Source organism: Colletotrichum truncatum, assembly GCF_014235925.2.
Source record: "Colletotrichum truncatum strain CMES1059 chromosome Unknown Contig_0010, whole genome shotgun sequence".
Classification (NCBI taxonomy): Eukaryota; Fungi; Ascomycota; class Sordariomycetes; order Glomerellales; family Glomerellaceae; genus Colletotrichum; species Colletotrichum truncatum.
Genome location: NW_027222407.1, coordinates 2,422,120 through 2,448,379, shown reverse-complemented (window position 1 = coordinate 2,448,379; position 26,260 = coordinate 2,422,120). Strand labels below are relative to the sequence as shown.

The 26,260-nt window shown below is 52.7% G+C and overlaps 7 protein-coding genes across 7 annotated transcripts; 5 read left to right on the top strand and 2 right to left on the bottom strand.

Moving 5' to 3' along the window:
- Window positions 1-1,027: 1,027 nt before the first annotated feature.
- Window positions 1,028-2,901, top strand: CTRU02_214127 (flavin-binding monooxygenase-like protein; the record flags this gene model as incomplete). Its single annotated transcript, XM_036724680.1, has 3 exons — window positions 1,028-1,061; window positions 1,116-1,721; window positions 1,772-2,901. The coding sequence occupies 3 exons, from the start codon at window positions 1,028-1,030 to the stop codon at window positions 2,899-2,901; spliced, it is 1,770 nt and encodes a 589-aa protein (XP_036583799.1).
- Window positions 2,902-3,137: 236 nt separating this feature from the next.
- CTRU02_214126 (AT hook domain-containing protein) lies at window positions 3,138-4,115 on the top strand (the record flags this gene model as incomplete). The annotated part of the gene is made up of 1 exon (XM_036724679.1): window positions 3,138-4,115. One exon carries the CDS (start codon window positions 3,138-3,140, stop codon window positions 4,113-4,115), a length of 978 nt encoding a protein of 325 aa, XP_036583798.1.
- Window positions 4,116-4,721: 606 nt separating this feature from the next.
- On the top strand, window positions 4,722-5,423 carry CTRU02_214125 (uncharacterized protein; the record flags this gene model as incomplete). Its single annotated transcript, XM_036724678.1, has 1 exon — window positions 4,722-5,423. The coding sequence occupies one exon, from the start codon at window positions 4,722-4,724 to the stop codon at window positions 5,421-5,423; it is 702 nt and encodes a 233-aa protein (XP_036583797.1).
- A 1,034-nt stretch (window positions 5,424-6,457) lies between these two features.
- Window positions 6,458-10,923, bottom strand: CTRU02_214124 (gpi-anchored cell surface glycoprotein; the record flags this gene model as incomplete). The annotated part of the gene is made up of 4 exons (XM_036724677.1): window positions 6,458-6,501; window positions 6,554-10,306; window positions 10,417-10,616; window positions 10,850-10,923. 4 exons carry the CDS (start codon window positions 10,921-10,923, stop codon window positions 6,458-6,460), a joined length of 4,071 nt encoding a protein of 1,356 aa, XP_036583796.1.
- A 4,486-nt stretch (window positions 10,924-15,409) lies between these two features.
- CTRU02_214123 (Mitofusin FZO1) lies at window positions 15,410-18,204 on the bottom strand (the record flags this gene model as incomplete). Its single annotated transcript, XM_036724676.1, has 2 exons — window positions 15,410-15,771; window positions 15,831-18,204. The coding sequence occupies 2 exons, from the start codon at window positions 18,202-18,204 to the stop codon at window positions 15,410-15,412; spliced, it is 2,736 nt and encodes a 911-aa protein (XP_036583795.1).
- A 631-nt stretch (window positions 18,205-18,835) lies between these two features.
- On the top strand, window positions 18,836-19,676 carry CTRU02_214122 (snf7 family protein; the record flags this gene model as incomplete). Its single annotated transcript, XM_070206186.1, has 4 exons — window positions 18,836-19,024; window positions 19,111-19,158; window positions 19,226-19,483; window positions 19,542-19,676. 4 exons carry the CDS (start codon window positions 18,836-18,838, stop codon window positions 19,674-19,676), a joined length of 630 nt encoding a protein of 209 aa, XP_070060218.1.
- Window positions 19,677-22,814: 3,138 nt separating this feature from the next.
- On the top strand, window positions 22,815-24,628 carry CTRU02_214121 (protein phosphatase; the record flags this gene model as incomplete). Its single annotated transcript, XM_036724674.1, has 2 exons — window positions 22,815-24,071; window positions 24,122-24,628. 2 exons carry the CDS (start codon window positions 22,815-22,817, stop codon window positions 24,626-24,628), a joined length of 1,764 nt encoding a protein of 587 aa, XP_036583793.1.
- Window positions 24,629-26,260: the final 1,632 nt, after the last annotated feature.

Below are 26,260 nucleotides of genomic sequence, written 5' to 3'. Positions count from 1 at the left end.
TTCATGTTGTTGATTGAGTAATTCTACCCATTCCGGTTGAAGCAGGGTTCTGTTTTGTATCTACCCGTTCTTCCCGGTTTCAGCATATTGCAAGAATGCAACTAAGCTAGATTTCCTAGCATTTTATCCGGACGCAGGCGTCAATCTAACAACTTAAGCTCCTTTCGGGTAGAGGATTAGCTTCTGTATGACATGGGCTGGCTTAGGTGCATATTGCTGAAGACTGTGGCAGCTGCGCCAAGGCACGTCCCAACATAACGGTTTTTTTAGTTTCTTAAACCAACAAACTCCCTCATGAATCCTATTCCTTGCGAGCAAAAACGAAACTCGGCGCATTATTGCGCCATCAGTTCGTTTTCGAGGTTTCTATTTAAAACCCTTTTGATGGAAGCGTTGTCTTGAAAGAGCATCGTCCTCCGCAGCCACGAGTCAAGGTCCCTGCCATTATCCCACTTGTCACTAGTGGGTCTCGATCTGTTCTCGTCCGGGGAGAGAATCCGGTCATGACTCCAAGGAGCTCGGGGCACCCGTGTGCCCTCGGAATCCCCTCTCGGGCAGTACATTCAGAACATTTGCAACTTCAACCCTAGGTGTCGCGTTTGGTGCCCGAAGGAATAAGTAATGCAGATCCCGGGTTCTGGCAGCGGGGGCAGACAGGCTCAGTCTAGGCCTGTCCGAGATGTGGGCACATAACCAGGGCCTCAGTATACCCAAACCCGCAAATCAGTACCGAGTCTGCAAGTCGGCCGTTGCACTATCGAAGTAGGTTGTATCGATTCCAGATGAACCAAGACCCAGGGGGGCCTTACTCCATCCGCTATCCACAAGTTGGGGTCTGTTTCGACGTCTAGCGCGCACCAGACATGTATCTTTGTTCCCTCTCCCGTTCAAGTTTATTTCCTGCTGTGTCTTTGAGGGACTTGTCCGTGTTTTCGCCCTTAGTTGTGTGCCCCTCGGTTGAGTTGAATTCGGAACTTTGGTGACGAAACAGAATCGTCACTCACGTTGTAGCAATACACTCATCCCAATGGAGACTCTCGACTTTGCCGTAATCGGCGCTGGTAAGAACCTCCAACCTAAGCGTTGATAAGCGTGACCTAACTTGGAGTTGCTAGGCTGGTATGGCTTGGCCGCGGCCAAGACTCACCACCAGCTTCATCCGCAGAACTCGCTGGCCGTCTTCGATCAGTCGCCGACGGCGGGCGGCGTGTGGGCTGAGCACCGCCTTTACCCGGGCTTGAAGAGTAACAACATGCTCGGGACCTATGAGTACCCCGACTTTGCCATGGACTCGGAGACCTTTGGCGTTCTTCCGGGACAGCACATTCCGGGAAAGGTCCTGCACGAATATCTCACCCAGTACGCCAAGAACTTTGGCATCTTTGACAAGATCCGTTTCCAGCACAAGATTCTCTCGGTCGAGCACCAAGAGACCGGAGGTTGGATTCTGACGATTTTTGACGACAAGGACGGCAGAGAGATTCAAGTTCTAGCTAAGAAGCTTGTTGTTGCGACTGGTCTGACCTCTCAGGCTTTCTTGCCTGACTTTGAGGGCCAAGAAACCTTTGGTGCACCAATCTTTCATGGAAAGGACTTTCTCCAGCATGCTGACACGCTTGAGACGTCTAAGCGTGTTACTGTATTTGGTGGCACCAAGTCGGCTTGGGATCTGGTGTACGCATATGCTACAAAGGGCATTGCGGTAAACTGGGTCATCCGAGGTACCTTGAATTTCTCTTTCGACTAGGTTGCCATTACTAATCCAATGCAGAGTCCGGCCATGGCCCAGTATGGATGGCACCGCCATATGTTACACCGTTGAAGAAGTGGCTCGAGAAGCTTGTCCATACACGCGCGTTGACTTGGTTCAGCCCCTGCGCCTGGGGTGAGGCCGACGGCTACAACAAGACGAGAAACTTCTACCACGGCACCGCCATCGGTCGTGGCATCGTCAACAACTTTTGGAGCGTCCTCGGCAACGACGTCATTACGCTAAACAAGTACGACTCGCACCCTGAGCTGAAGAAGCTGAAGCCTTGGTGCGAAGCCAAGCATGTCGCGTCCAGTTTATCGATCTTGAACTACGAGACCGACTTTTTCGACCTCATTCGTGATGGAAAGGTCCATGTGCACGTCGCTGACATCGTGAAGTTGTCGCCTAGAGCCGTCCATCTTTCCGACGGATCTGCACTTGAGTCGGATACTCTTGCCTGTGCGACTGGATGGAAGCAGTTCCAGCCAATCAAGTTTTTGCCTGTCGGTATCGAGAAAGACCTTGGAATCCCTCACACTCCGACCCCAGACAGTTTCCCATCTGCCGATTTGCTCGATAAGGTCGACAAGGAGATCTTCAGCAGGTGGCCAGGACTCCAAGAGCAGCCAGCGAAGTACAAGAAGCTGAAGCCCTTGGTAGAGAACGGTGGCATCTCGACGAAGGAAGCCGTCAACCCCTTCACTCCACAGACATCGTATGCCTTGTACCGCTTCGTGGCGCCGCCTTCGCAGAAGTTCCTGGAGCACCGTGATATTGCATTTGCGGGTGTCCTCATGCACATTACCGCCGCCATTATTGCAAACACCCAAGCCTTGTGGATTGACGCCTTCTTCCATGATAAGCTGCCCGCCGTCAGCAAGGCGACTTCAGACCCTAAGGCGCTGGAAGAGCTGCGGTATGAAACCGCTTTGCACAACCGGTTCTGCAAGTGGAGGTATCCGGCGGGCCATGGCGATATGTTCCCTGACTTTGTTTTTGACGCTATACCGTATGTCGATGAACTAGTCCGTGATTTGGGATTGAATGTGTATAGGAAGAATGGTATGATTGCCGAAGCGTCTGATCCTTACGGTCCTGAGGATTACAAGACATTGGCCGAAGAGTGGGCTCAGAAAGCGGCGGCTTAGTTAAACAACCGATTACATTTAGCGTGTTTAAATACTTACAATAATAGATCTGCCAGTCGTTCATATTTAGCCTATGGGATTAGGCAGCAATCTCAACGCCACCCAGATGAAGGCTAACGCTGGTTGATGTTATGATCCTGCAACTTCAAACACCAAAAACCTTGACTGCAGATTCCTTACACCTACCATTGCTGGAGGGAAAGTCCCTTCTCACAGAAACTCCGAGTTTTATCATTATGGACGAAGAGCCTATGCCAGCTTTGGTTTCTCCTCGACAGACAAGACAGAAAACAAGGCTCGCGGCAGCAGTCGCTTTTGTATCTCCTCATTCTGAATCAAATAGTCAACCAATGCCAGCTGCCTCGGCATCCAACACCAAGGCCTTCATGAGCGAAACCAAGATACACAGCTTACCAGAAACTCTTGGCGCAAGTCTCAAACTTAAACATCTCACAAGAAAGAACCTCCAGCTTCTCTTGAAGAAGCGTCGCCTGCTACAAGAGAATCAACTAGAAGCCCCCCAAGACATGCAAGTAAAAGGTCTCGCTCAGTCACTGATGGCAACGCTACTCTTTGCCCAAGAGGAAGCTGGTACGGCCGTCTGCATCTCACGCGACGGCATCCTCCTCACCTGCTCTCATTGTGTAGCCGAAACAGCAGACGAGTTTGACAAGTCCAAAAGCCACTGGCTCCTGTTCGCCTCAGGTCAAGTAGTGGAAGCGAAAACCTTGGTATGGGACTCGAGGCGTGACCTCGCTCTCTTGAAAGTCATAGCAGCTCAGGAGCCCCCGTCTTCAACAACCTCGGATCCGAGCAGGGCGGCCGTAGGCTTTCCATTCATCACACCAGCCACCTCCCCGCCGCCTCTTAAATCCCGTCTTGTATGTGTTGGTCATCCGGGAAGCAATGATCTAGAAGCTGCGGAAACGGGTATCCAGACGGGATACGACATGCTGCACTTAAGCACCGGGACTTTCAGAGGCTGCGTCGAAGGGCAGGACGTCCAAGATAATTCGGATATCGGGGCGCTTATGCACACTTGCTGGACATATTGGGGGCACTCGGGGGCACCCCTTATTGAGCGACGGACAGGAAGACTGGTTGGCTTGCATTCCTCATGGGACGACAAGACGGGGATGCGAAGAGGTATTGCATTGGAGGCTATTCAGGGATTCCTTAGGGAGAATGAGCGTCATCTAGTAGAAAATCTGTAAACAGAAAGTGTCCTCAAGGACTTTTATAACCTACCTCATTCGTATGCTCAAATTTATGGTAAAGGCTTCTGTTGTCCCGTTGTCCCAAATCCCACCACAGAGGAAAGAGCAGAGGAGAAATAGGAGTTGCTCCTGCTTTAGATGATTAACACACCTTCCCAAACTACTCTTTTTCGCACTTCCACGCCGACATTTTATAAACCCTTTGGGAAAAATCAATTGTGAAAAGAAGAACACAGAACTTTGGCTTGACCATTTGCGCCTTTCGTCTCTATTCACACCATCAAACAACAAGGCATCACGAAACCAAGGAGTCTACAACAACACACGCGGCACTCTTCGCTCACGTTAGAAGACTTCTGCAAAGATATATTCCTTCAAAAAAGAATAACGTACAAGCCTCTTCGTCACTGTTGATTCACCAATCTACAAAAGAACCGTGTGAATCATCGTTCGCAGAAAACATCAGCAACTTCCTCACCATTCACCGCCAAAACACTTTCCAAAAGTCGGTCGGTATACTTCCAAAACTCAAGCCTAAGGAAAAGGGAGAAAAAAAAAAAAAGAAAACCTGAAAAAGACAGGCATCGCCAACATTCAGTCATCATGGCGACCATTTCACGCGTTCCTGCCCCAGCCAAAACGACCGAAGCAATCGAAGCATGGATCCTTTCCAGCCCCACAGACGCCTCTCTAGTCTTCAAAGGCATCCTCCTCGGCGTCCTCACCGGCCTCCTCCTCGCCTCTCTCGCCTGCTGCTGGATCCCCTGCCTTCACTACTTTTACACCCACGGCAACAACGGCGGTATTCACGACTTTCACATGCCGCGCGTCGATCTCCACATGCCCATCCAACTCCGCGGCGGTTTCCGACCCTTTGTCAGGCGCAGAATCAGACTATTCTTCATGGGAAGGGAGGAGAGTACTATTGGAGGTCGGTCCGATGATGGTGAGGCTGCTCCCGATATCAGTAGCGTCGCCGGGCAAGAACAGAACGCGAACCAGGAGCGTCAGGTAGGACCACAGCATCACAACCAGCAGCAGGAACAAACACGGACGCAAGAGTGGCGGGGAGCATATTTGACCTCTCGCACCATGGCGGCTTCGACTCGAGGTGCCGAAATCCAGCCGACCCAGCAGCAAAGCGACAGCTTTGAACCACATGGCGAACTCGATGAACAGAGACCCTCCCAGACGTACAACCCCAACAACCCCAGCCGGCAGCAGATCATTCCCGATTCCAATGAGGACGAGAGACGTCAACAAGCGCATCTTCCGGATGTTCACCGTCTAAACATGGCTGTATGAGCTTTTTTCTTTTGGAATCGGTACGGGCTTCTATGCAAGATCAGACATGAACTTGAGGGAAAAGACCATTTAATCTAGAAGAAAAGATGACTTGAAAACTCGGAATGAATGAGGAAGGGCGGGAAAGGATTGGTCTTGCTACTTTGGGACGAGAGTGCAATGGATAGATACCAGACTAGGGATTAAATGCCTGTATTGAGGCTGAGACGCAGTGTTGCTAGCTAGGTACCTCCATAACGAATCAAGGCATCATTCACTCACCTCCTCACCACACACTTCATCACCACAGAGAACGTTTATGTCAAGTCAGATATCTGCATCTTATTCGACGCCTCATGGAGGCTGGCTTGTTTCCAAGTCTAAGCCTCCGTGCCGAGATGAATAGGTTGGTTAATATGTACATTTCAATGTTCTGCAATGCCTGGCGTGTCTGGGCACAAAAGCACCAGCTCAACTCAAAATGAAGTCTGCCTCCCAACATCTGCGGCTCCTCCTCTGAGTTTCCATCTCTCTGAAGAAACAAAAAGGGGGGGGGGGGGGGGGGGGGGGATTATATTCATGGGAAGCCGGCTGGTCTGATGGATAGGCATTTCCAACAAACCACCATTCCAAATGTCTCTCCAACCTGAACAGTCCCCGTGTGGGGTGGTATCATTTCCAGACTGAAACGAAGTGCAAAAATGAAGAAGCGGGAATAAATGGAAAGAAAACGGGATAGTGTGTGTCGGGCCATGCGACATGCAATTAAGTGCCCACTAAGTTATGGAAGGGGGTTTCTGCGGGTGGTTCGTAGTTTGGCTGCGAGCAACATCTCAGGTGCTAGCAAGCTTGGTTTGATATAGAAAATAATGAGGCAAGAGCAGTAAAGTCATGCTTTAGGCCGTCATGGGCTGTCAAAATGAATGATCCAGAAGGTATGTTGACAAAGAAAAGCGGCGAGTTGCTTGATGATGTGTAGTTGGAGAATAGGATTCTTGGGGTATAATAGGATAAAGGGAATGAAGTGGTAAGTGTAGAAAAGGCGGCATCGTAGTTTACTGGCCAAATGAGCTGTGGCTCTGGTGCGCATCTTGAAGAACTAGCAAAGGTTAGCGCGGAGTATGCATACATATTTGGTGCTTATGACTTACTGTGCAAGACATTCATCTGCCCGACGCGATCCTCACACGCAACTTGAAGGCCAGATCCCTCAATAAAGTCGAGGACAACACTGTTGGGCAACTCTTGAACCTCTACATCGGGGATGTACGGCATCCGGAAGTCAGAGAGGTGGTATCTCTTCACTCCGGCACCCGTAGACGGCCTGTCTTTTGTGGCGGCCGAGCCAGCAACAGCGCTGAGGATCAAGAAACCCTGCGAGTCTAGGGACATGCTGCGGCGCTTCCACAGCAGATTATCCGGAAACTGTACATTGACGTCGCCCAAGAAGTCGATGGTTGGCTGTTGGAGGCGTTTGACCTCAGAAGCATCCTCCTCCTGAACCGTAGGAGAGATGGCAGTAGGAGTCATAGTCTTACCACGACCCGTGCTGCTCAGAGACGACGACAAGCGGCGCATGAAGCGGCTAGCACGGCTCTTCTTCTTGTCGCTGGTTGTAGACTTGCTGTCGTCGCCAGAACCGCTGCACTCGGTGAAGGTAGAAGGGGACAAGGCTCCGCTTGTGTTGTTATCCTTGCTGAATGAAGAGCGACGGCTGCTTATGGAAAGACGACGACCGAAGCCTGCCGAGCTCTGGTGAGTAGAGGGCGGCCTGGAAGGCGACTTGGAACCAGGAGACATAGGAAGGGGAGCTGTCAGGACCTCGGCGGAAGGGGAGGTAAGCGACTTGCGGCGGTCCTTGATAAAGTCCTTCATGATACTGAGGGACGATCGACGAGGCCCCTCGTCAGCGTCGGGCTTCGGGTCAGTAGACTGCGAACGACGCTTCTCCTTAGACAGTCTCCTCTCCTGCAGCGTCTCCTTGGAAACCTCCACTTTGGCCAAGTTGGCCGGCGGCAGCGGAGGCTCTGCCTTCTGATGATCGACCACCAAGGGTGACTCTTTGAGCTCCAGTCGTCCGAATTCAGAAGGATCCTTTGGCAGCTCGGGTGCCTTGCCCACCTGGCTGGGATCGCGAATGATACGTGCAGTAACAGAGATGGACTCAGGTCGACCCCTGGGCGGCTGGGCGCCGGGGACCTCGAACATCGATAACCTATTGGCCATAGATCCCGATCTCCCGCGATTCGCCTTGGCAGTCTCAGGCGAAGAATCCCTCGAATCGTCTAGTGCCGAGGGAGCGGGGCTGGGAACTCGAAGAGAATTTGTCCTCTCCATAACAGAAGGTGACCGAGAAGGAGTCTCTCTTACGCTACCTCTCTTCACGGAAAAGAAAGCTGACGACGGTCTCGGTGCCTTCAGACTTGACTCGGAGCTATCAGTGCTGCCAGGGGGGGTGGCAGAGAGCTTCTCCAGGGCCTTGATACGCTGGGAGATGCTCGATCCGATCTTGCCTGGTTGTTTGGTAGACAAGTTCTGGTTCTGCTGAGTGATCTTGTGAAGGAACGCGGCGCCAGAGGAGATGGACCTCTGACTTTGGCTTTGGGCTACGTCTGCAGGCGTGAGAAGGTTGCCACGGATGGGGTTTGAGATGGTGCGAACAACGCCACGCGAAGTGGGCCTGCTGGAGGCCTGCTGGACCGTCGGACTGGGGAAGACTGGAGTGATGGGTGATTTTGAGACGGTGATGTGGTGGGCCTGTTCAACGGTGGCCGAGTCGAGCTCGTTCATCAGCTCCTCATCGTCAGAAGTGTGGACGTCTTGCTGCTTTTCAGATGTGCCGAGATCAGTTCGGATAGGGTCAACCAGGGCCTTTCGCTTGGAACGTTCCGAGTCGGCTGACTGAGCATCGCCATCACTATGCTCTTCGATAGGGGCGGGCAGAGGCTCCTTAACCATTTCTTCCGCTGGCGAGATAATGGTTGGCACCTCGCTCGCCGCCGCTCGAAGATCTTGCGTTGAGAACTTTGATCTGGGGACCTTCAATCCCGGGGAGCGAGGTGAAATAGGCGACTTGGGTGTTCCTTCTGTGGTTCCCGATACGGTGGCCTTGACAGGTCCTTCTTCCTTTGTTTCCCCCTTGGGTGATTGCAAAGGGGAGACAACAGGTGCTTTCTCTTGTGTTGGGCTCGTGGAGAACTTGGAGATTGGCAGGCTAATGGGAGACTTGGACTCTGTCTCCTTGATCTCGGCCTTTTCAATCTCGAGGTGTACCTCGTTTTGTTGAGCTTCCAGCAGCTGTTCCTCGCGGGGTTGTTCCTCGACCTGAATGGCCTCAATAGCCTGTTCGACAAGGGGGGTGTCATCTTGCTCAGGTTCAATCGTCACCTCAATCTTTTCAACGATCTTCTCTTCGTTCGATGGAGGGAGCGTTTGCCCCGTCTCTTTCGCTACAGGAACGTCCGTCTCGGTCTCGAGATCCAGCAGAGTATCTTCGGTGGCAGCCACCTCGGCGAGTATCTCTGACTCGACCACCAGGTCGTGTGGATTTTCTGTCTCGGCCATATCGAACTTCACATTGAAAAGCTCTTGTTGGGACTCGTCTTCGATATCTTTTACCGTCCCGTCAGTAGATTCGGATAGCGAAGATGCCGTGGTCGAGTGGTCAGGCTCGGATGAAGCAATAATGGGTGAGGCAGGGTGCGAGTCGGTCTGTGTGATCTCAGAAGCAGCATCGGTGTGAATAGAGGCGGAGGACGCGTCGACAACGATGCCGGAATCCGCTTTCGAAATTGAGAGTCGTCGCTCGCTCTCCTCCTCGTTGTCGCCATCAACCTCGGTAGCAAGGGTCTGCTCGGTTATCTCCTCGATATGCTCGGTAGGTTGTACCTTCTCCGAATTGATCTCCTCGACCAAGCCGTCGACATCAGCATCAGCATCGACGTCGATATCTATAACAGGGACAGACATAGGCTGGATGCTCATTCTCTTCTTTTTCTCTCTCAGTTTCATCGCCTTCATCAGACGCGCCTTTTCGGGCGTCATAGTCTGCTTCGTAGCAGTGACGGCGGTGGTTGTGAGGGATGGCATCGCTGATTTAATTGAGGCACCCGAGCTCGTGGTGGGTCTCTCCGAGCTCGTGTGTGGCCTTACGGGTTCGTCGAGCTGGGAAATGGGATCCTCTTCAGGTAAGGGTATTGCAGTGGCGGCCAAGGAGATTTCGGTTGTTTCGTCCAGGTGGGCTGGTTCGGAAGGATCCAGAGTATTTTCCTTGGACTTTCCTTTTTTGGCACCCTTGGAGAATAACTTGAAGCCAGACGGTAATTGCGAAATTGGCCTAAAATCTGCCCCCACAGCAGCAGTGCGCGGATGCCCGGCGACGTCAAGGGAAGGCCTCGGTGCAAGCTTGACTCTAGGTTTCCCGTACGTAGAAAAGGACGAGTAAACCTCGGGCCGCGTGGACTGCGACGACAGGCGTCGACCTTCATCCACTGACTTTGTAGGGGAAGACGGTCTAGTGCCAACAAATTCTGGCGGCTCCAGGGACTCGGAAAACTTGCTTTCTTCAGGTGAGTTAGCAAGATCGGCGTTCAGCGTCACCGGCGGACCTGCGATAGGCGATTTAGGGGTCTCTGCGGACGCCTCCCCGGGGGTTTCCGGCAAGCCTTCTCCAACGGATTTCCTCTTGCTTGCCCTTTGTTCTTCCTCTTCCTCCTCCGCAATTTCCATTAAACGTCTCCGTCGCAGAGAGCTTGTTGAGGAGGATGTTGAACCAGAGGCGGCGTGCAGCGAGCATGCGGCGGACAATTTGGTATCCTTGAGCTCTTTCGCCGTAGCTATCGAGAAGGTGGTGTTATACGGAGTGAAGCGCTCACAGACGGCGTTGAAGTGGACAGTTACACGTGCTACAAGTGGTTGAAAAAGAGGTGGCCAAGTCAGCTTAATCTCCCTCTGGAATGGGCGTGGACAACGCTCAAACAATGCGCCGCACTTTAGAGACATGAACAAAACCCACCTTGGACGAGTCTCGAGCAATCCTCGGGAAGATATTTGATGATTACGTTCCGGCGACGGTACCTCAGAAAACCAAACAAGGGCGAGTGGTCTTCGTTCTCGTTCTCATACTGAGCGATCTGGTTCCGGATTTCCACGATCCCACCATTCCCACGACCCAGAAGCTCGACATCATCGCGACTCGCATATTTGAGAAGGAACCTATATTGGCGCAAAGGTGATAACACCGGTTAGCCTAGATAGAATAGATGCGCGCGACGTCAAAGTAAAGGGAGATGTATGGGGTAGTTTAAGAATCGTTGACTCGTAGGAAAAAGGCAAAGACCGGCGGACCGATGTGCACCGATGCGCCGTGCTCCATTTTGAACCACATCAACGGATTTGATAGTGGTTCGGTTCATGATGGTGGGGATGAGTGAGGGGGTTCATCATACCATCCTCCAGGCTCCGCGACAGCAGATTCGTGGGCCTCTTTGACCTTGGGGTCGTCCAGACCATTGAGCGACATCCTCCCTTCGGTCGCCTTGCCGGCTTAGAAGAGGGCGCTTACGGACTCGGACCGGCGATTCGCTCGAGGTTCGGCGGTAGGTTGTGACCGGTGATGCGCTCGTGACCGAACAACTGGGCTGAGCTTGTGCTGGTGGTTACCCGGGGGGAAGGGCAACGCAGGGCGAGCTCGGGGGGTGGATTCTGCTGGGAGGAGGAACAAAAAAGTGGCTCGGAAGGGATTGTCGTCGCTTAGCAATGGCAGGCCGGACCGATGGCGATTGCAATTTTCAGGGGTAAGGCTGAGGAGTGAGAGTGCTGCGGCGGCAGTGATGGTAGCAGCAACGACAGATGCGGCAACGGCGGCGACAACATGTAGGACAGGCCAAGGGGCACGGGAGAGCCGCGCATGGGCACAGGTTGTAGAAGCTTTCCAGGAGAAGCACGAGAAGCGATGTGTCTGACCCTTTCGTTTCTTTTTGACGACGAGGGGTTGCAGAGGGAGATTTGGGGTGGTTTTTTTTTTTTTCCTTCGCGGAAATGCGACAAGACGACAGGCGGGAAATGGGTGCGTCTGAGCGCGAGAGCCACTCCGGTGAGTTGTCCTTGGGACCTGTCTCTCAGTTCAGTCTGCCTGTCTCTGTTTCTCTCCGAATGGGAGGAAAGGGAGGTCGAAAATCCTTGTGCTCGGCAGGCGTGTCGAGGGGGCGTGAGCGAAGAGGCAGTTGACGCGTGGTATACGATAGACCTGCTGTACGGCTCGCAGGGTTGCACCGCGTTCAACAGCGGCAGTGACGGAATGGGAGGGATAGAACAAGATATCCTCCGAAGGGATCCGTACAAATACGGGTATTGCGTGTGAATAATGCGGCGGAGGTATGGATAAGATAAGTTCAGGTAGGTAATTACAGTTCTGAGTGACAGACAGGGCTGCAAAAGGGCACTACGGCAGGAAAGAGTAGAGAAGAAATTGGGTCCGCCTGTGGCTAAACTAGGTACTGGAAAATGAGAGCCCGACAAGGGGCCAGAAAGAAGGAGAAAATAAAAAGTAAGTAAAGAGGGACGATAATAAGAATGTTCAAGGGGGGTGAGTGTGGTGGTGTCGTTTGATGTGTGGTGGTATTTGGGGTCGGGTCGAAAAGAAGGAACTCGCCCAAAAGAGCCCAGTTTGGCCGTAGGCACAGAGTTGACAGCGGAAAAGAAAAGGGATAAATGGAAGGGAAAGAGAAGGGGGAGAAACAGCCTGGCCTGGAGTCTCGCCAATAGACGCGGACAGACAGCTAAGCTGAGGTAGTAACAAGAGCGATTAGGCGACTGTGGTGAGGTGAGTATGGAGAAGGGGGGGGAGAGGTCGGACAGGTCCAGGTCCTTGCCTATCCCTGAATTGGGGGGAGGTGGGAAGCCACGACGGCCAGAAGCCATTGGCGAATGTCACTCTCCAATTTCATCTCCGCCCATCAAGTCCGGTGAATGGTCCACTTGCAAAAGCCCACAAACAGTTATCCCATACTACTGGCCACCCCTTGTAGCCTCTCCATTTTAGGAGGAAGGAAGGGACCATCTATTAGGGGTGACAAGGGTGGCGCTTCGGGACAAGCCCAGTGGAACGGTCGCTATTGGCTTGTAATAATTCCTGAAGCTTGACGTACAGTTTGCCCAAAAAACATATAGAGAGGTGGGGATTATGGATGGATGGACCAGCACACCCTCCTTGAAAAGCACAGGGCACTTATTCCCAGGCCCCAGTGACAGGATGGATACAGGCATGCAGTAGTAGTGTGCTATGGGGGGGACCCCTTCACTTCGAGGTCTACTGGCCTGTCGTTGAACCCCTCAGTTTAGGTACTTGATCGAAGTCGAAAAAAAAAAAAAAAAAAAAAAAACCGGTGGAAGAAGCCGTTGATTAGCTCCAAACCATCTCCTTTCTCTTGCGTGCCTCTCCCGTTTTCCCCCTTTCCCGTTGGAGACGCCACCGTTCCCGCTAACGAAAACATGCGAGACGCTACAAAGGCAAAAAGGCCGCCATTTGTCATTGAAAGAAAGGCGTAGCGTAAAGAGGCGGCCGGGCATAGAGTCAGGAGTAGCAAGCAAAACACACAAACGCGACCACCACAAACATAAGCGAGTGACAACGTGGAAAAGTCATCCGTACCCTTAACAAACTAATGGAATAGCACGCAACACGACACAACCCGGCTGAGGGCCGGGGCAATGAAACGTCTAATCCTGCTCGCCGGGATCGTGGATGCTACCCCGATGGATCTCCTGTACCGCAGTATGCCCTCGTTCCCGGACCTCCCTCACTCATTCATTCTTGATTGGTAAGTTTGCCTGACAGCACGATAGGACGTCGTCAATATTCAGAGAAGTTAATGAAACCGGTTCGCCGTGTGCGCGTCGCATGTTGTTGTCCCATTATGCGACGAAGGAGATTCGCTGGATTCACCCATCGGGGGCCTCTCTACTCAACCAGACGAGGTCCAAAATTGACAGATCTCCCTTACTTGGGTGCTAGTGGCATGAGGCTGAAATGTCATTGTGTAAGTATCCTATCCCGCCTCAAGGAGGACACGAGATGGCGAGAAAGTCGTTGATAGAGGCTGCAGGAGGATTAGCAAAGTTCATCCCAGCGGGTCGATCCCACTGACCCCGTTGCATTGCAGATGGACACGCGCGATCGACCCTCTCTGACTTTGTCCCTTTCTCCTTTTCTTCCCAGCAGAAAAGCAGAAACTCTGAAGCTGCGTGGTATCTTTTTTTAAGCGTTTGGCATGGTAGGTGGTTGTAAATGCATCCCAACCTGTTGGTTCCCGATCCGGGGGTTTCTGACAGAAAGCCACCACGAACTTGACTCATGCCGCCAATTCATGTGTTGGAACTAGACGTCAGAGATAGACACTACACAAAATTTGTGTTCCCGTCATAGTGAGGCCTTGATGATTCCTGCCCACAGTCCTAAAGAATCCCTTTCTGTTCTCTCATTTCCTCGCGCTTTGACCCTCTCCCTTCGGCCTACATAATCAAATGCAGACACTAAGAAGAAAAAAAGTTGGGGTTTGTTAAATAACCACATGTGTCCCGTGCCCACCGATCTCTTCGGGGCTAGATTGAGCCGTCTGTAGACTATCTCAATAACTGCTCACCCTCTCCTGTCCGGCAAGAGAGGAGGAGAAAATCGCCCCCACGATCCAGGAACTGGTAAGTGGTGTCGCATGTCTCGGGCAATGTCTTGGATCTGAAAGGAACAACACTACGTATTTTTCCATTCATTTACCTACACGTAGGACTAGTGTCTGGGGGAGAAGACACTCAAGACACAATTCGTATCCTTACTCCGTACACCTATCGACATTCCGAATCTCAACCAAAACTTTCCAGAAGATACAGCATCAAAAAAATGAGCGTACTAAACTGACGCAGGGAAGCTAAAGCTCAGATAAAGTGCCTGCAGCTTGCATCCTGCATGCACGCCAGGCCGCTAATGGGCCTCCGTTCATAGCATGCAGTAGCTTACTGTGAAAAAGGTACAATTAGATGGTGCGAGGAAGGGCGGAGGGGGGCGGTCAAAGCGGACCTCCCAGCTATCACCGAGGGAAGCTGGTCGCCACCTAGTTTTCTATGGCTCAACTTCATATTACATGGTAGTACTCACTTACGTACGTATACGTAGTCAAGCTTGCCACATAAAGTACAACTCGACTCGTTCTTGCATAGCATTGAAACATTCTTGCATGGCATCCTGCAGATATTCATCTAAATTCTTCAATGCTCCGTCTAATCAATCAAAATCGCCCGGGACAGCGGGATCATCTAGAACATACATACGCACGACCATGCAGGTCCCACCTCTGTGGGTTTCTGGGAATTTGGTATGGCCCGCCCTGTAGTTAATGTTGGAAAAACGACGATCCCAAAAAGACTCGCACGCACATGGACGGAGAAAGACACACACAAAATAGGGGCGGGGAGGGGCCGGGATCCGCGCTAATTACTCCGGTCGTGGTCCGTCCGGAATTCGGTCGCTAACTGCCTCGCGGGTAAAGTATTCCATACTAAAGCTGCCGTTCGAAATGAGAGAGAGATTGGATTCTCGAGCTCGGGCCTGCTTGGGCGCGTTCGTACTCTCGGAAATGCCATCCTCATCTTCGAAATGTTGAGTCGAACTGTATCGACTTCAGGGCTGAGAGGATGGCCGAAATACACAGGAGCCGAGCGTTTGAAAGTTAACGCTAGGTCAATCAGATATTGACAAACGATAATGATGCAGAATTAGGTTTCCTTGATTGTATCTCTACGTAGCAGATTTATATATCCTCCGCTGTTCTTCTCCGTCACACCGATTTCTTTTAGGGGGAGGGGGGCAAATAAACTCAGGTGTAGCTGCATACGAGACCCTGCATAGGGGTCGATTGAGAGGAGCCCAGTTCAACCACCGAAAAAATGAACGCCGTTCCATGCTATCGTTAGGTATTCCGCCAAAAACAAGGAATGAGATGAGATTTGCCATTTCAGTGAAGTCCAGCAGCGGCGGCACCTGGCGGGGGCGCGTCGAGGTCGACACCTTGCACAACAGATCTCTGCTGCGCGCTGTTGCGGACGAGGTTGCCAAAGTACTTCAGCGCAACCTCGCTCTCTTGACGCACCTTGAGCGTCTCTTCACGCCGGTTGCCCAGGTCCTTGACCGACTGCTCAAGGCCGACGCGAAGATTGTCAGCGGGGTAGCGCAAAACCTTACGGACCGAAGACGAAATGCGCGTCGAGTTGCCGTGGACATAATCGACAGCCTCCAGCTGAGCAGCAATCTTGGTCGAGAGACGGTGTGGAAGGGAGTTGGGGATCTGATTGAGTATGTACGCCGCGGCTGCGACAGCTATTGTATCGTTCATTAGTCACTTAGTTTCTGGGCACTTGCAGAAAATATGAACTTACCCGCTGCGACAATTCCTGGGACAATGAGCCGGCGCAAATTGTCGTTGCCGAGAATCTTGGCTGCGCTCAACGCGTGGTCCATCCAGCCACTGACACCCATCATGCGAGGAACTAGGGCACCCGCCACAGTGAGGGCCATACCCGTACCCGCAACCTTCTCCTGTCTCTGAACGATGGTGTTCCAGTCAACAAAGTCCCATAGTTCCGTCGGGATCTCAACCTGACGAGCCATTGAGTCCCTCTTCCTCTTGAACATGACATCGGGACGGAAAACCAGGTTCTGGTAGTCGTCTCCCAGGTGAAGAATACCAAGCTGCTTGATGGCATTGACGCCACCAACCGTCTTTGACTTGGCGTGCTCTTCACAATGGGCTACTGACTCCTGAATATAGGACATCATGGCATGCTTGAGCTCTTCGGCGTACTCAAAGGCGCTGAACAGTCCCCGGTACGGAACACCGTGGTTGTTGTCTCCTGAATGCTCAATAGCTGAGCTGAGGGTCAACCTCGTGTAGTCATAGACCTCCTTACACGTCTCTTCCGTGATCTTTTCAATCTCGTCACCAACTTGAGCCTTCGCCTTTCTGCTTGATTCAAGCTGAGGTTCGATCTCCTTGAGTTCCTTCGTGACGCGGTTGAGTTCCGATTGAGCGACGTCTGTATTAACACTGGCCAGCACATTGACATCGTTGAGGATGTTGAGAAGATATGTCTTGGCAGGTGCCAGCTTTGATCTGGCGCGTTTTTCCAAAACGAATCTGCGCAGTGACTGCTCAAGATTCTCAAAATCACGAATCTTCTCGACATCCTTACCCTTGCCCTTGGGGTCGTCACTAGGGTCATCGCCGCCGCCGCCTCCTCCATTCGAGCTGCCGCTTCCATCGCCAAAGGGTCCGCCCGGAGGAGCTGGGGCGGTGGGTACAGCGTTACTGGAAACAAAGTGAACTAGCTCAGACGACTCCTTGTGTGTCCTCGGGCTGAGGCCTTCGACCTGATCGAGTATCATCTTCTGGCACCTGTTCTTGTCTCTGATGTTGTCGTAGCCGTTGACCACAATGAAAAGATACGCCTTCTCGGCAGCGGCAGCCCAGATGAACTCCTTGGCGGTCATTGTAAAGTGATTGGCGGCTGAAACCACAAACACAACAACATCGATTTCTTCTTGTCGGGCAAATACAGCCGTCGTCTTCGTCGTGTCCGAGTTCAATCCAGGGGCATCGATCAGGGCAATGTCCACCACACCATTGTTCAACAGCGATTCGTCGATGGTGCGTACGTCCTTAACATAAACCTTGCATTGGGTATATTTGTCGTTATCAATGACGATGTCCTCCAGTTGTGACAGCTTGTAGACGTCGTAGGTGCTTTCATTGTGCCGATCATAACTCGCATCCTTATGCACGGCATGCACCTCTTCGAGACCTCCGTTCTCCCTGGCATCTAGAACCTCGCAGAAAATTGCCGTACACGGCTGCTGGTCCTCAGGTAGAACCTTCCTCCGCAACAGAGCATTACAGAATGTCGATTTTCCAGCGTTTAAATCTCCGGTAACCAAAACCTTGCTAGAGGTATCCTCGATCCGTTCGCGCAGGTTGAGGAGATGCCGGATGCTCGAGCTGATCTTACCGTCCAGGAGAGACGCAATAGAGCCCTTTTCCAGCGAATGGACGAGCTCCGCTTGATGTAGAGAGCCCAGCTTCAGGTCCAGTTTCAGGACGGAAAAGTCTTGAGCAATTTGCGGTGTAACAAGTCTTGGCTCTTCGGCAGGCCGTCTCTCCTGCGTCCTGCTCGACTCAGCACTGCCATGGGTTTCGACCGAGGTCAGCGATCGTCGAATCGAGGGAGGTGATGTCGGAGATGAGGGAACAGAGGAAGCGGTGGCAGGTACGTCGCCCGCAGTCGAGTATGCGTGGCCAAAACCAGGTCGCGAAGCACCCTCGGCTCGTTGAACTGACGGATAATGGGCTGGCCAGGAGACATTCATCTCCTGCAACTCCTTCAAGAGTTCGATAACCTTATTGATCGAGCGGCCCAGAGTCACCCGGTGAGCGTTGTACCACAGCTGGTGAATGGCACCAGCCTGGGACCGACGGTCAGCTTCGGAGAGCTGGCCATTGGTGGGAGTCGGGATGTGACGGTCGGCACTCGAGGAGGCCAGAGCCTCGCCATTAGCGATGCTACCACCGTAGCCCGAGTCGTTGTCGAGCAGGTTCTGAAGATGCGCCGCGTGTACGGAGGTGGAGCCGGATCCGACAGTCATGTAGTGTGGTCTGCTCGATGACGGCACCGGCTGTTGCGGTGAGTCCGAATCCTCCCTGTCGAGCTCCTGGTCCATCGGGGCTTTGCCCTTCTTCGAAAAGTAATCTTGACTCATGTTCGATAGGTTGAGAAAGGAAAGAGCATGGTCGGAAACTCTGGTTTAGGGGATGGAAAAAGGATCAAGTTTTGAAAGTGGCGGGTGAAGTTTTACAAGGTCCCGAATGTTTTTTAGAGAAGCTCACCCGTTACGTAGAATCCCAGCGCATGATTTTGGGCGGAGCGGCAAATTTCCTGTATCCCCGTAGGTCGCGGCGCCTCGCCCATTGGCCCAAATTGAACTACTCGGAAAATGCCGCGGCCGAGGTGCCTTATCTAATCAGCCCAACCAGGCACCTCGGTGGGCTGGGCGCCTGTCACAGCGTAATCGCTCAGTGTTCCCTGGAATCCTGGAAACCTTGCGCCATGCCAAGCTGTTGTACGTACCTCTACTGACCTGTGTCCGGTGCCCGTTACGTGAGTGCCAGCCAGGCAACCCGAATATCTATCAACCTCCACCGACGACACCTCCCCACGTTACAAACGCACAACCTCCTCATCGTCGCTCCGATTGCCGTGCAAGTGCAACTTTTGTACAATTACCCTATTTCAGACTGATACGGTCTTTAGCCTTCAGGATGAACGTACGTCATGCGCCTTCTTCCCCGCCACGCCTGGCTGCTAATCCCGCGGCGTAGATTCTCGAGTACATGTTTGGCAAGCGCATGACGCCAGCAGAGCGTCTGCGCAAGAACCAGCGCATGCTGGACAAAGCTATCCGTGAATTGGACCAGATTCGAGTTAAGCTGGAGAAACAGGAGAAACAGTTGATTACACAGATCAAGCAGAGTGCCCAGAAAGGACAAATGGGCGCTTGCAAGATCCAAGCCAAGGACCTGGTTCGGACACGGAGGTCAGCGATAACACTTCCCCAAGCCATTATTCTGCAATACTGACAAAATTTATGGGCAGGTATATTGAGAAGTTTTATGGAATGCGCAGTCAGCTGCAAAAGATATCTCTCAGGCTGCAGGTACGGTGCTCATGAAGAACCCTGCTCCACGGAGAACGGTCAACTGACTTGAACCTCCCCATAACAGACCTACCGCACCAACGAGCAGATGATGCAGGCCATGAAGGGTGCAACTGTGGCACTGGGTAGCATGAACCGATCGATGAACCTCCCCGCACTTCAACGTATCGCGATGGAATTCGAGCGTGAAAACGATATTATGGATCAGAGACAGGAGATGATGGACGACGCCATCGATGACGCCATGGACGTCGGCGCAGAAGAAGAAGGCGAGGAGGTTGTAGAGCAGGTTCTAGAGGAGATTGGAGTCGATTTGACATCAGCGGTAAGCACATGTGCCGACCTTGGAACGAACCATTATAAGCTAATGACGGGTCTCGCAGCTCGGAGAAACGCCATCCGGAATGCAAAATGCGGCGGTACCGGAAAGCAGGATCGCTCAGGCAGTCGGCGGGGGCGGAGGCGCGGATCCCGGCGACGACGACCTTCAGGCACGTCTGGACAGTCTCAGGCGGTAGCTGCTATACGACTCGATAGACCGTCATAATGTTTGGTGGACACAAACGATGGATGATTCGGAATCCTGTGCAGCTAGCTTGTTTTTGTCACATGCGGTACGGAGTCCCTAGGACAAGGGAAGGCGCACTTTTTTAGTTTCTCTCTTTTCTTTCTTGTTCCCCACGCTGGCGCCTTTTTTCATGCAGCATCTTTCAATATGTTTTGGCGGCGGGCGGAATAAATGTTGTCAGTCGGTAGGTTGCATCAGAACATTGCGTCATTTGCCCACAGCGACTTCGGCTGCCCCGCCATGGTGACTGGATAGATTATCCAGCCGAGGTGGCCTGATTTGCCGCCTCTCTATTCTGGCCTCGGCGTATAGTTCTAGTCCCAATTGCTGTGACATGATCAATGTCAGTTTCAGTGGCAACAACTTCATGTCCTCTTGAGTTCTCCCCTTGTCAACCGCCCATGTCGAACTGTTTTCCAGGCTGTTTATCTTTCTGAGTATGGGCCACGCAGGCATTTCATTCACATGTTCACCGAAACAGATATATTCCAGACCGAGTGGACACACCTGGGTTTTGCAGGCCCAAAACCATCATCTCCGGCCCAACCATGATGGACAGCACAGGATTCGTAGAATACCATGTCAACATAGTTTCTCCGAGTCAGGATGGCGCTGCTGTTGGCAAATGTGGGCCTGTGGCCTGTTGTCAGATCTCTTAATCCAGCCCAACCCAGCAAACTGGACCCCGAGATTGGACCCCGAATTCTTGGAGCAAACACTTTGCCTGCTGGCACCGGGAGGAAATGGGAAAAATCTCGACAGCACAACAGGGTAGAGCAGGGTACCTGCCTAACGCACCTGTCCCCGCTCTCGTTCAGGGTTCATAGCTGAGCTGTCATGTTGACACGCTGTGGGAAGTGAGTAAATAGATGTGTACCAGGCGAGGTGGGATGTCGAGAAATCTTTTGTTGTGCCATGGCGGTAGTCTTCTCCGCATATGCCTCTTTTGAAGAAAGATGGGCGTTGTGAACGACTGCACTGGTTTAGGCCACTATGACCCTGAAGCCCAAGTCTGCCCTTTTTAAACTTCAAGGCATATTGTACTAGTAAGCACAAGCTTAGGGAATGCTTGGCGCCCATTCGAAGCTTCCATGGGAAGGGGCCTCATCGTGGCCCTAGCAGCCGCAGTTGAAGGAACTTTGCTTTAAGTGCATTGAATGTGCCTTTGTATCCACTAAACAGCATGATGTCCGTTATCTTTCCCTTTGAACTCTTACCTTTCGTGGTTAGGAATTCATATACATAAGTACAAATCACCTTTTGAGGCAGACCACAAGCCCCAAAGTGCGCAGTTTGAACTAGATCTGACCCGGGGCTTTGGGGGCTGGCGATCGGCAGAGAAGTGCCAGGTTCGACTAGCAGCTTCTTGGTTTTGGGGTCTCAGACTCAGACTCAGAGTGAGGTCACTCGCCCTTCTCGACCCGTCGAGACAGGACCAGGCAGGCCCCCGTAGGAAGGCGAGAAAAGGGCAGTTACTATGTAGGTGTGTTCTACTGCCAAATATGGCCATCGTCCGCTCTGGGCGGCCGGAACGCTGGGCTTTCTTCTCCCCCTTTGCGCTCTTAATTCCATCTCCTCCCCCTCTCCGTCCCCAGCACGAGGTAGTTCTAAATCACATCTCCCAGACATCAGTCACTCTCCAGGGCAAGACTGCTTATCCCGTGTACTTCTTGGCCGAGATTCAGATTCTCCCCTTCTGTGGCCCCCCATTCTTGTTACAGTACACCTTTAATCCACGGCCATCCACCTTAGTTACGGATTCGCCCCGGTTCAGACGGAGGATCCCCGTCGTAGCCGAGACTTGACAACGCACCACAGCATCCCCGTGAAGCTGCTGTCGCGTAGGATACCGCAGCCAGCGCAGAACAGGCCCGGCTGACGCTAGCCCCTCTTCAACCAGCGATCCAAGCAATAACAACAACATCAGCAACAGTCAAGGTGAAGCTGGGAAACGAAAGTGGGAAGCTCAGGCCAGTACAAATTGTTATTGCGGCCTTATCTTATATGCTAAAACCAAAGGCAAGGTCCTCTTTCTACAATTTCACAGGTGTAGTACCCAAAAGAGACAGGGCCCCATAGCAAGAGTCAAGGTAGAGCGCCGCTAAAACGACCCTGCTAATCGTTCCCGCCGCCTCCCTTCACCTCTTCCTTGCCCTTCCCACTCCACCCAAACCTCCCCTCCCCTTCCCCTCCTGGCCCTGCGGAGAACCACAGACCAGCGCCCAGCAGCATTCGCATTGCCTCACCACAACCTAGCCCTTCTTGCCTTTACCTCACCTAACTCCATTCCAAGCAGACCTTCTCATAAACGACATCGCAGCCTTTGCCATCACGTTGGCAAGCTGCATCACTAGCTTTTTTTTGTCACCCAATTTCATCACCAACGACGGCGTTCGGGCATTCTCTCGCGTTGGATACGTCACTTTTGTGAGTGCTGATGCTTCTACTATCCTGATCTCCCCCCTCCAAATATCAAGCAGCCTACGTCACCCTTCATCCTGGGCCGCCTAAGCACGCACAACCATTAAATGCCTAGCATTGAATAGCCTGCATGCTCTCAAATCTCCATCGGCAGTCTATCTGCTGTGCACAATTGCGAAAGTCAACTCCCGTTCGAGCCTTGCTCTTCGCACTATTTCGATACCCAGCCTCCACTCAACATAGCGAGTAGCTAGCGCTTAGGTGGCGATACCGTCTGCCGCTTGGAGATCTAGCTTGGCTACCTTGCTGTTTATTCCCTTGCTCTTCCAGCCCAACGCCTCATCTCCTTCTAGCTCGGACCCCGACCTGCTTCCCTTGCCCTCCGGTCGGCCTCGGACCACTTTGCCCCTCCATGAATCTGATGAACACTGCTTTCCCACAACCCCGAGACTAACGCCGGCTCCTCCTATTGCAGGCTCCAAACCTCACGACATCGCTTCTCCGACGACGATACCGAACCCAGCCGAAGATATCACATTTGCGATCCCATCGCACTCAACTGATTGTGCGCCCGGGACGGTACCCTTGAACTCTCCTTAGGTTCTTTAAACTGGCAGGAAACAAGCGTCGCAGCCTCTCCAATCAGGGGAGTGGTCTGCTGACAAGAATGTTCGGCGGCGGCTCAAGTTCAGCGCCCAAGGCGGAAAGCGACCCCAAGGAAGACCGCAAGTCGCCCTCGCCCGACTCCGATAAGGGCGCTGCGGCCCAGTCCAAGTCTACCGATCAGGCCGCCAGCGGCGACAAGAGGAGCGGGAATAGCAGCCCTCCAGGGCGCCAACCCGATGGAGCGACCGATAAGAAACGTCGGTCCAGTGGCGTCCAGCATAGAGCTGCTGGCCTGCTGGCTCACGCAAAGAATTCCCTGAACTTCTCCCAGGTCGGCCGATCCAACTCCGATGTAAATGCGCAGACTCCTCTGCAGAAGCTTGGCAAGCAGGACCCCGCGCTTGTCGTACCCCAGGGCCAGCACAACAATTCGGCCGGCGAATCCATTCCTGGCCCGCGCTCCACCTTCCGCGTCGGCGTTTGGGAAGATAGGAACAAGAAATGCCGTCGGACTATGGAGGACACTCATGCTTTTCTCTACAACTTTCTGCACACCCCTGCCCCTGTTCTTGAGGGCAAGAAGAGCGAGGCTGTTGATGAGAAGGAGGCGAACTCTCTGGACATGGCCGAGACAGACAATGGATACTTTGCCATCTTTGACGGTCATGCTGGCACCTTTGCGGCCGACTGGTGCGGAAAGAAGTTGCACATCATCTTAGAAGATATCATCCGAAAGAACCCCAACGGCCCTATCCCAGAGCTACTTGACCAAACATTCACCTCAGTCGATGCGCAGTTGGAAAAACTCCCTCTTAAGAACAGTGGATGCACCGCTGCTGTCGCTGTACTACGTTGGGAGGATAGAGTGCCAAGTGATCGATCTGCTACTGGCTCTCAGGCTATTGCGCCGGCCACCGCGGCGGCCACCAAGGCTGCCAAGCTCACGTCGGATGAATCTGCAGACGACAAGGCCGGTTCTACCAGTAGTCCAGAAGCCACCCATGCCAAACTCAAGAGTTCTGCCAGCCGGCAGCGTGTTCTCTATACAGCCAATGTGGGAGATGCGCGCATCATCCTCTGCCGTTCTGGCAAAGCACTGCGTCTGTCGTACGACCACAAGGGTAGTGACGAGAATGAAGGGAAGCGTATAGCTAACGCGGGTGGGCTGATCCTTAACAATCGCGTAAATGGTGTGCTTGCTGTCACGAGAGCCCTCGGCGATACCTATATGAAGGACCTGGTGACTGGCCACCCGTACACAACTGAGACCGTCATACAGCCTGAGAGTGACGAGTTTATCATTATAGCTTGCGACGGGGTAAGTTTGTGTATCCAGCTGGATTCTAAGCCTGACTGACGCCTTGGTAGTTATGGGATGTTTGCTCCGACCAAGAAGCGGTCGACCTTGTTCGCAATATAGAGGACCCGGTGGAAGCATCGAAGCTTCTTGTTGATCATGCGTTGAATCGGTTCAGTACGGACAACTTGTCCTGTATGATTGTTCGCTTGGACAAAGCAGCATTGCTGGAGAGCCAAAACGACAAGGAGAGCTCCATGGGAGTTGAGCGGCCTCCTGCAAGCGCAGCCAAGGTCAGTGAAGCCGAGAAGATCGTCCAAGACACGAAGAAGAAGATTGCGGATGGCGGTACGCCTGCTATCGGGGTCTCGGCCAGCAATAGCGGACGTGGGCATGATCCGGCGTCTATCGACAATGGCGACTTCAAGCCCACGACGCTGGACGGAACTCTCGAGGAGGAACCGGCACCTACCGATGACAATGAGGACTCCCCTGAGGTCGCCCGTGACGCACCCCCCGCTCCGTTGCCGACAGAGGTGGAGCAGAATGACACCGCCGCAAAGACGAGTTCTAAGTAAAGGGGACTGGAACAAACTCAACAACGCAAATCTTTTTCTTTCTTTTTGGGCGGGGGATACTCCAAGCGTGGTGGGGGTTTGTTTGCCAATTGTGTGATACTTGGCGGCAACATCAGGCAGCAGGTGTTATGGTAGCTCATACACGAGGCGACACTTCAAGATGTCTTGGTAACATGATGTAAGGAAGTCGAGATTCCAGGGGTAAGCAAGCATATGGCAATTAGCCAGCCTGGTGTCGAAAAGGGTGCTTGTCGTAGGCTATCTGTACATCTAGCTATCACATGACTTTAACCCACGGTTCTGATGCTCGTGAATACGTTCAGTGGGATTGTGCCTATAATTGTGTTCCTGACATAGCTCTGAAAAGGCCAGGTAGGTCACCGTCCACTCAGCCCCGGCTGAGCTAAGGCGTTCTTCAAGCTGGCAGGTGGTACAAGTTTGACTAACAACAATGGGGAAAGCAAAAGTCGCCGAGGGCGACTCGGCTTGAGTGATACGGCTTCTGACAATAAGAGGCAAAGCAAAAGAAGGGTCAGCTCAATAGCAGGGTGTTAGTTAAACGCCGTCAGAAACGGTTCTAGGCGCCACCTCCAAGTGTTTATGGATGCCGACGCACAGCTCTCTTGCGGGTTTATCTAGCCCGGAACAAATTGCAGGGCATAAAACAGCTGGCCGGTACCTGCATAGAGTTCCATCGGCGCCGAATAAGCTTGGTCGTGTGTAAAGATGACGGGGAGCAGAAACAGGTTGTTTGGACAAACTGGGACTGTTCTAGTCTAGCGAGCATCCGACGCCTCATAGTAGATGGTTGAGTGGACTTTGGGATGAGATTAGCCCCAAGTTCAGGTCCGCGGCGCGACTTGATAGATCTGGGGAAGACCCAAGGAGGAAACAGTGGCCAACAATGACACGAACGAGAAAGGAAAGCTCGGATGCGCGGCGGAAGATGAACGTGACCAGGCAGTGCGCCCAGTGTCAACGTGACCACGAGCTGCCGCAGTCCGGTGGCGCGGGAGGGGGAACAAGGAGCTTGGACGGACAAGACAGCAAACTAATACTATTACGATGCAGGGATGATTGCTACTACTCCGTATGAGCGGACGCATATCAAGATTTGATTTGGTTTCTGAAGTGCCTCAAGGTGGTGGAACGAATCTATGTATATGTTAGTCCGGGGTGCATGCGATTTGGTAATGAATTTGATTGTTTGGCCAGAGGCACCGGGTGGCCCGGGCTTCCTTTACCACTATTTTTTCCTTTTCCATCCGTACTCCATAGTCTTTCTCCAAATCCCCAGATTCTCTCACTCTGTCTCCCCCAGGTTTAGGTTCCAGGCGGGGCTAGGCTTATCAATGAGTGATCCAGGTGATGTTGCCGACTTTGTTGCTTTATCTTCCACCGATGACGCCAAGGAAAGGGGACACGCCTTTGGCGCAGCACCGGAGGGGGGGCAAAGGTTAGAAGATGAGGGGCGAAGTTACCAACCAGGCAGGATCGGGAAGGCCAGAACAAGATACGATGCCTTACATGAATCCAAGGAAGGTACTTTGTTACTTGTTACCTAAAGTAAACGATTAGGTACTCGCTTCATCGTTAGAGGCTGCTGCTTGCTGCGTGTCCCCGTGCCACGGT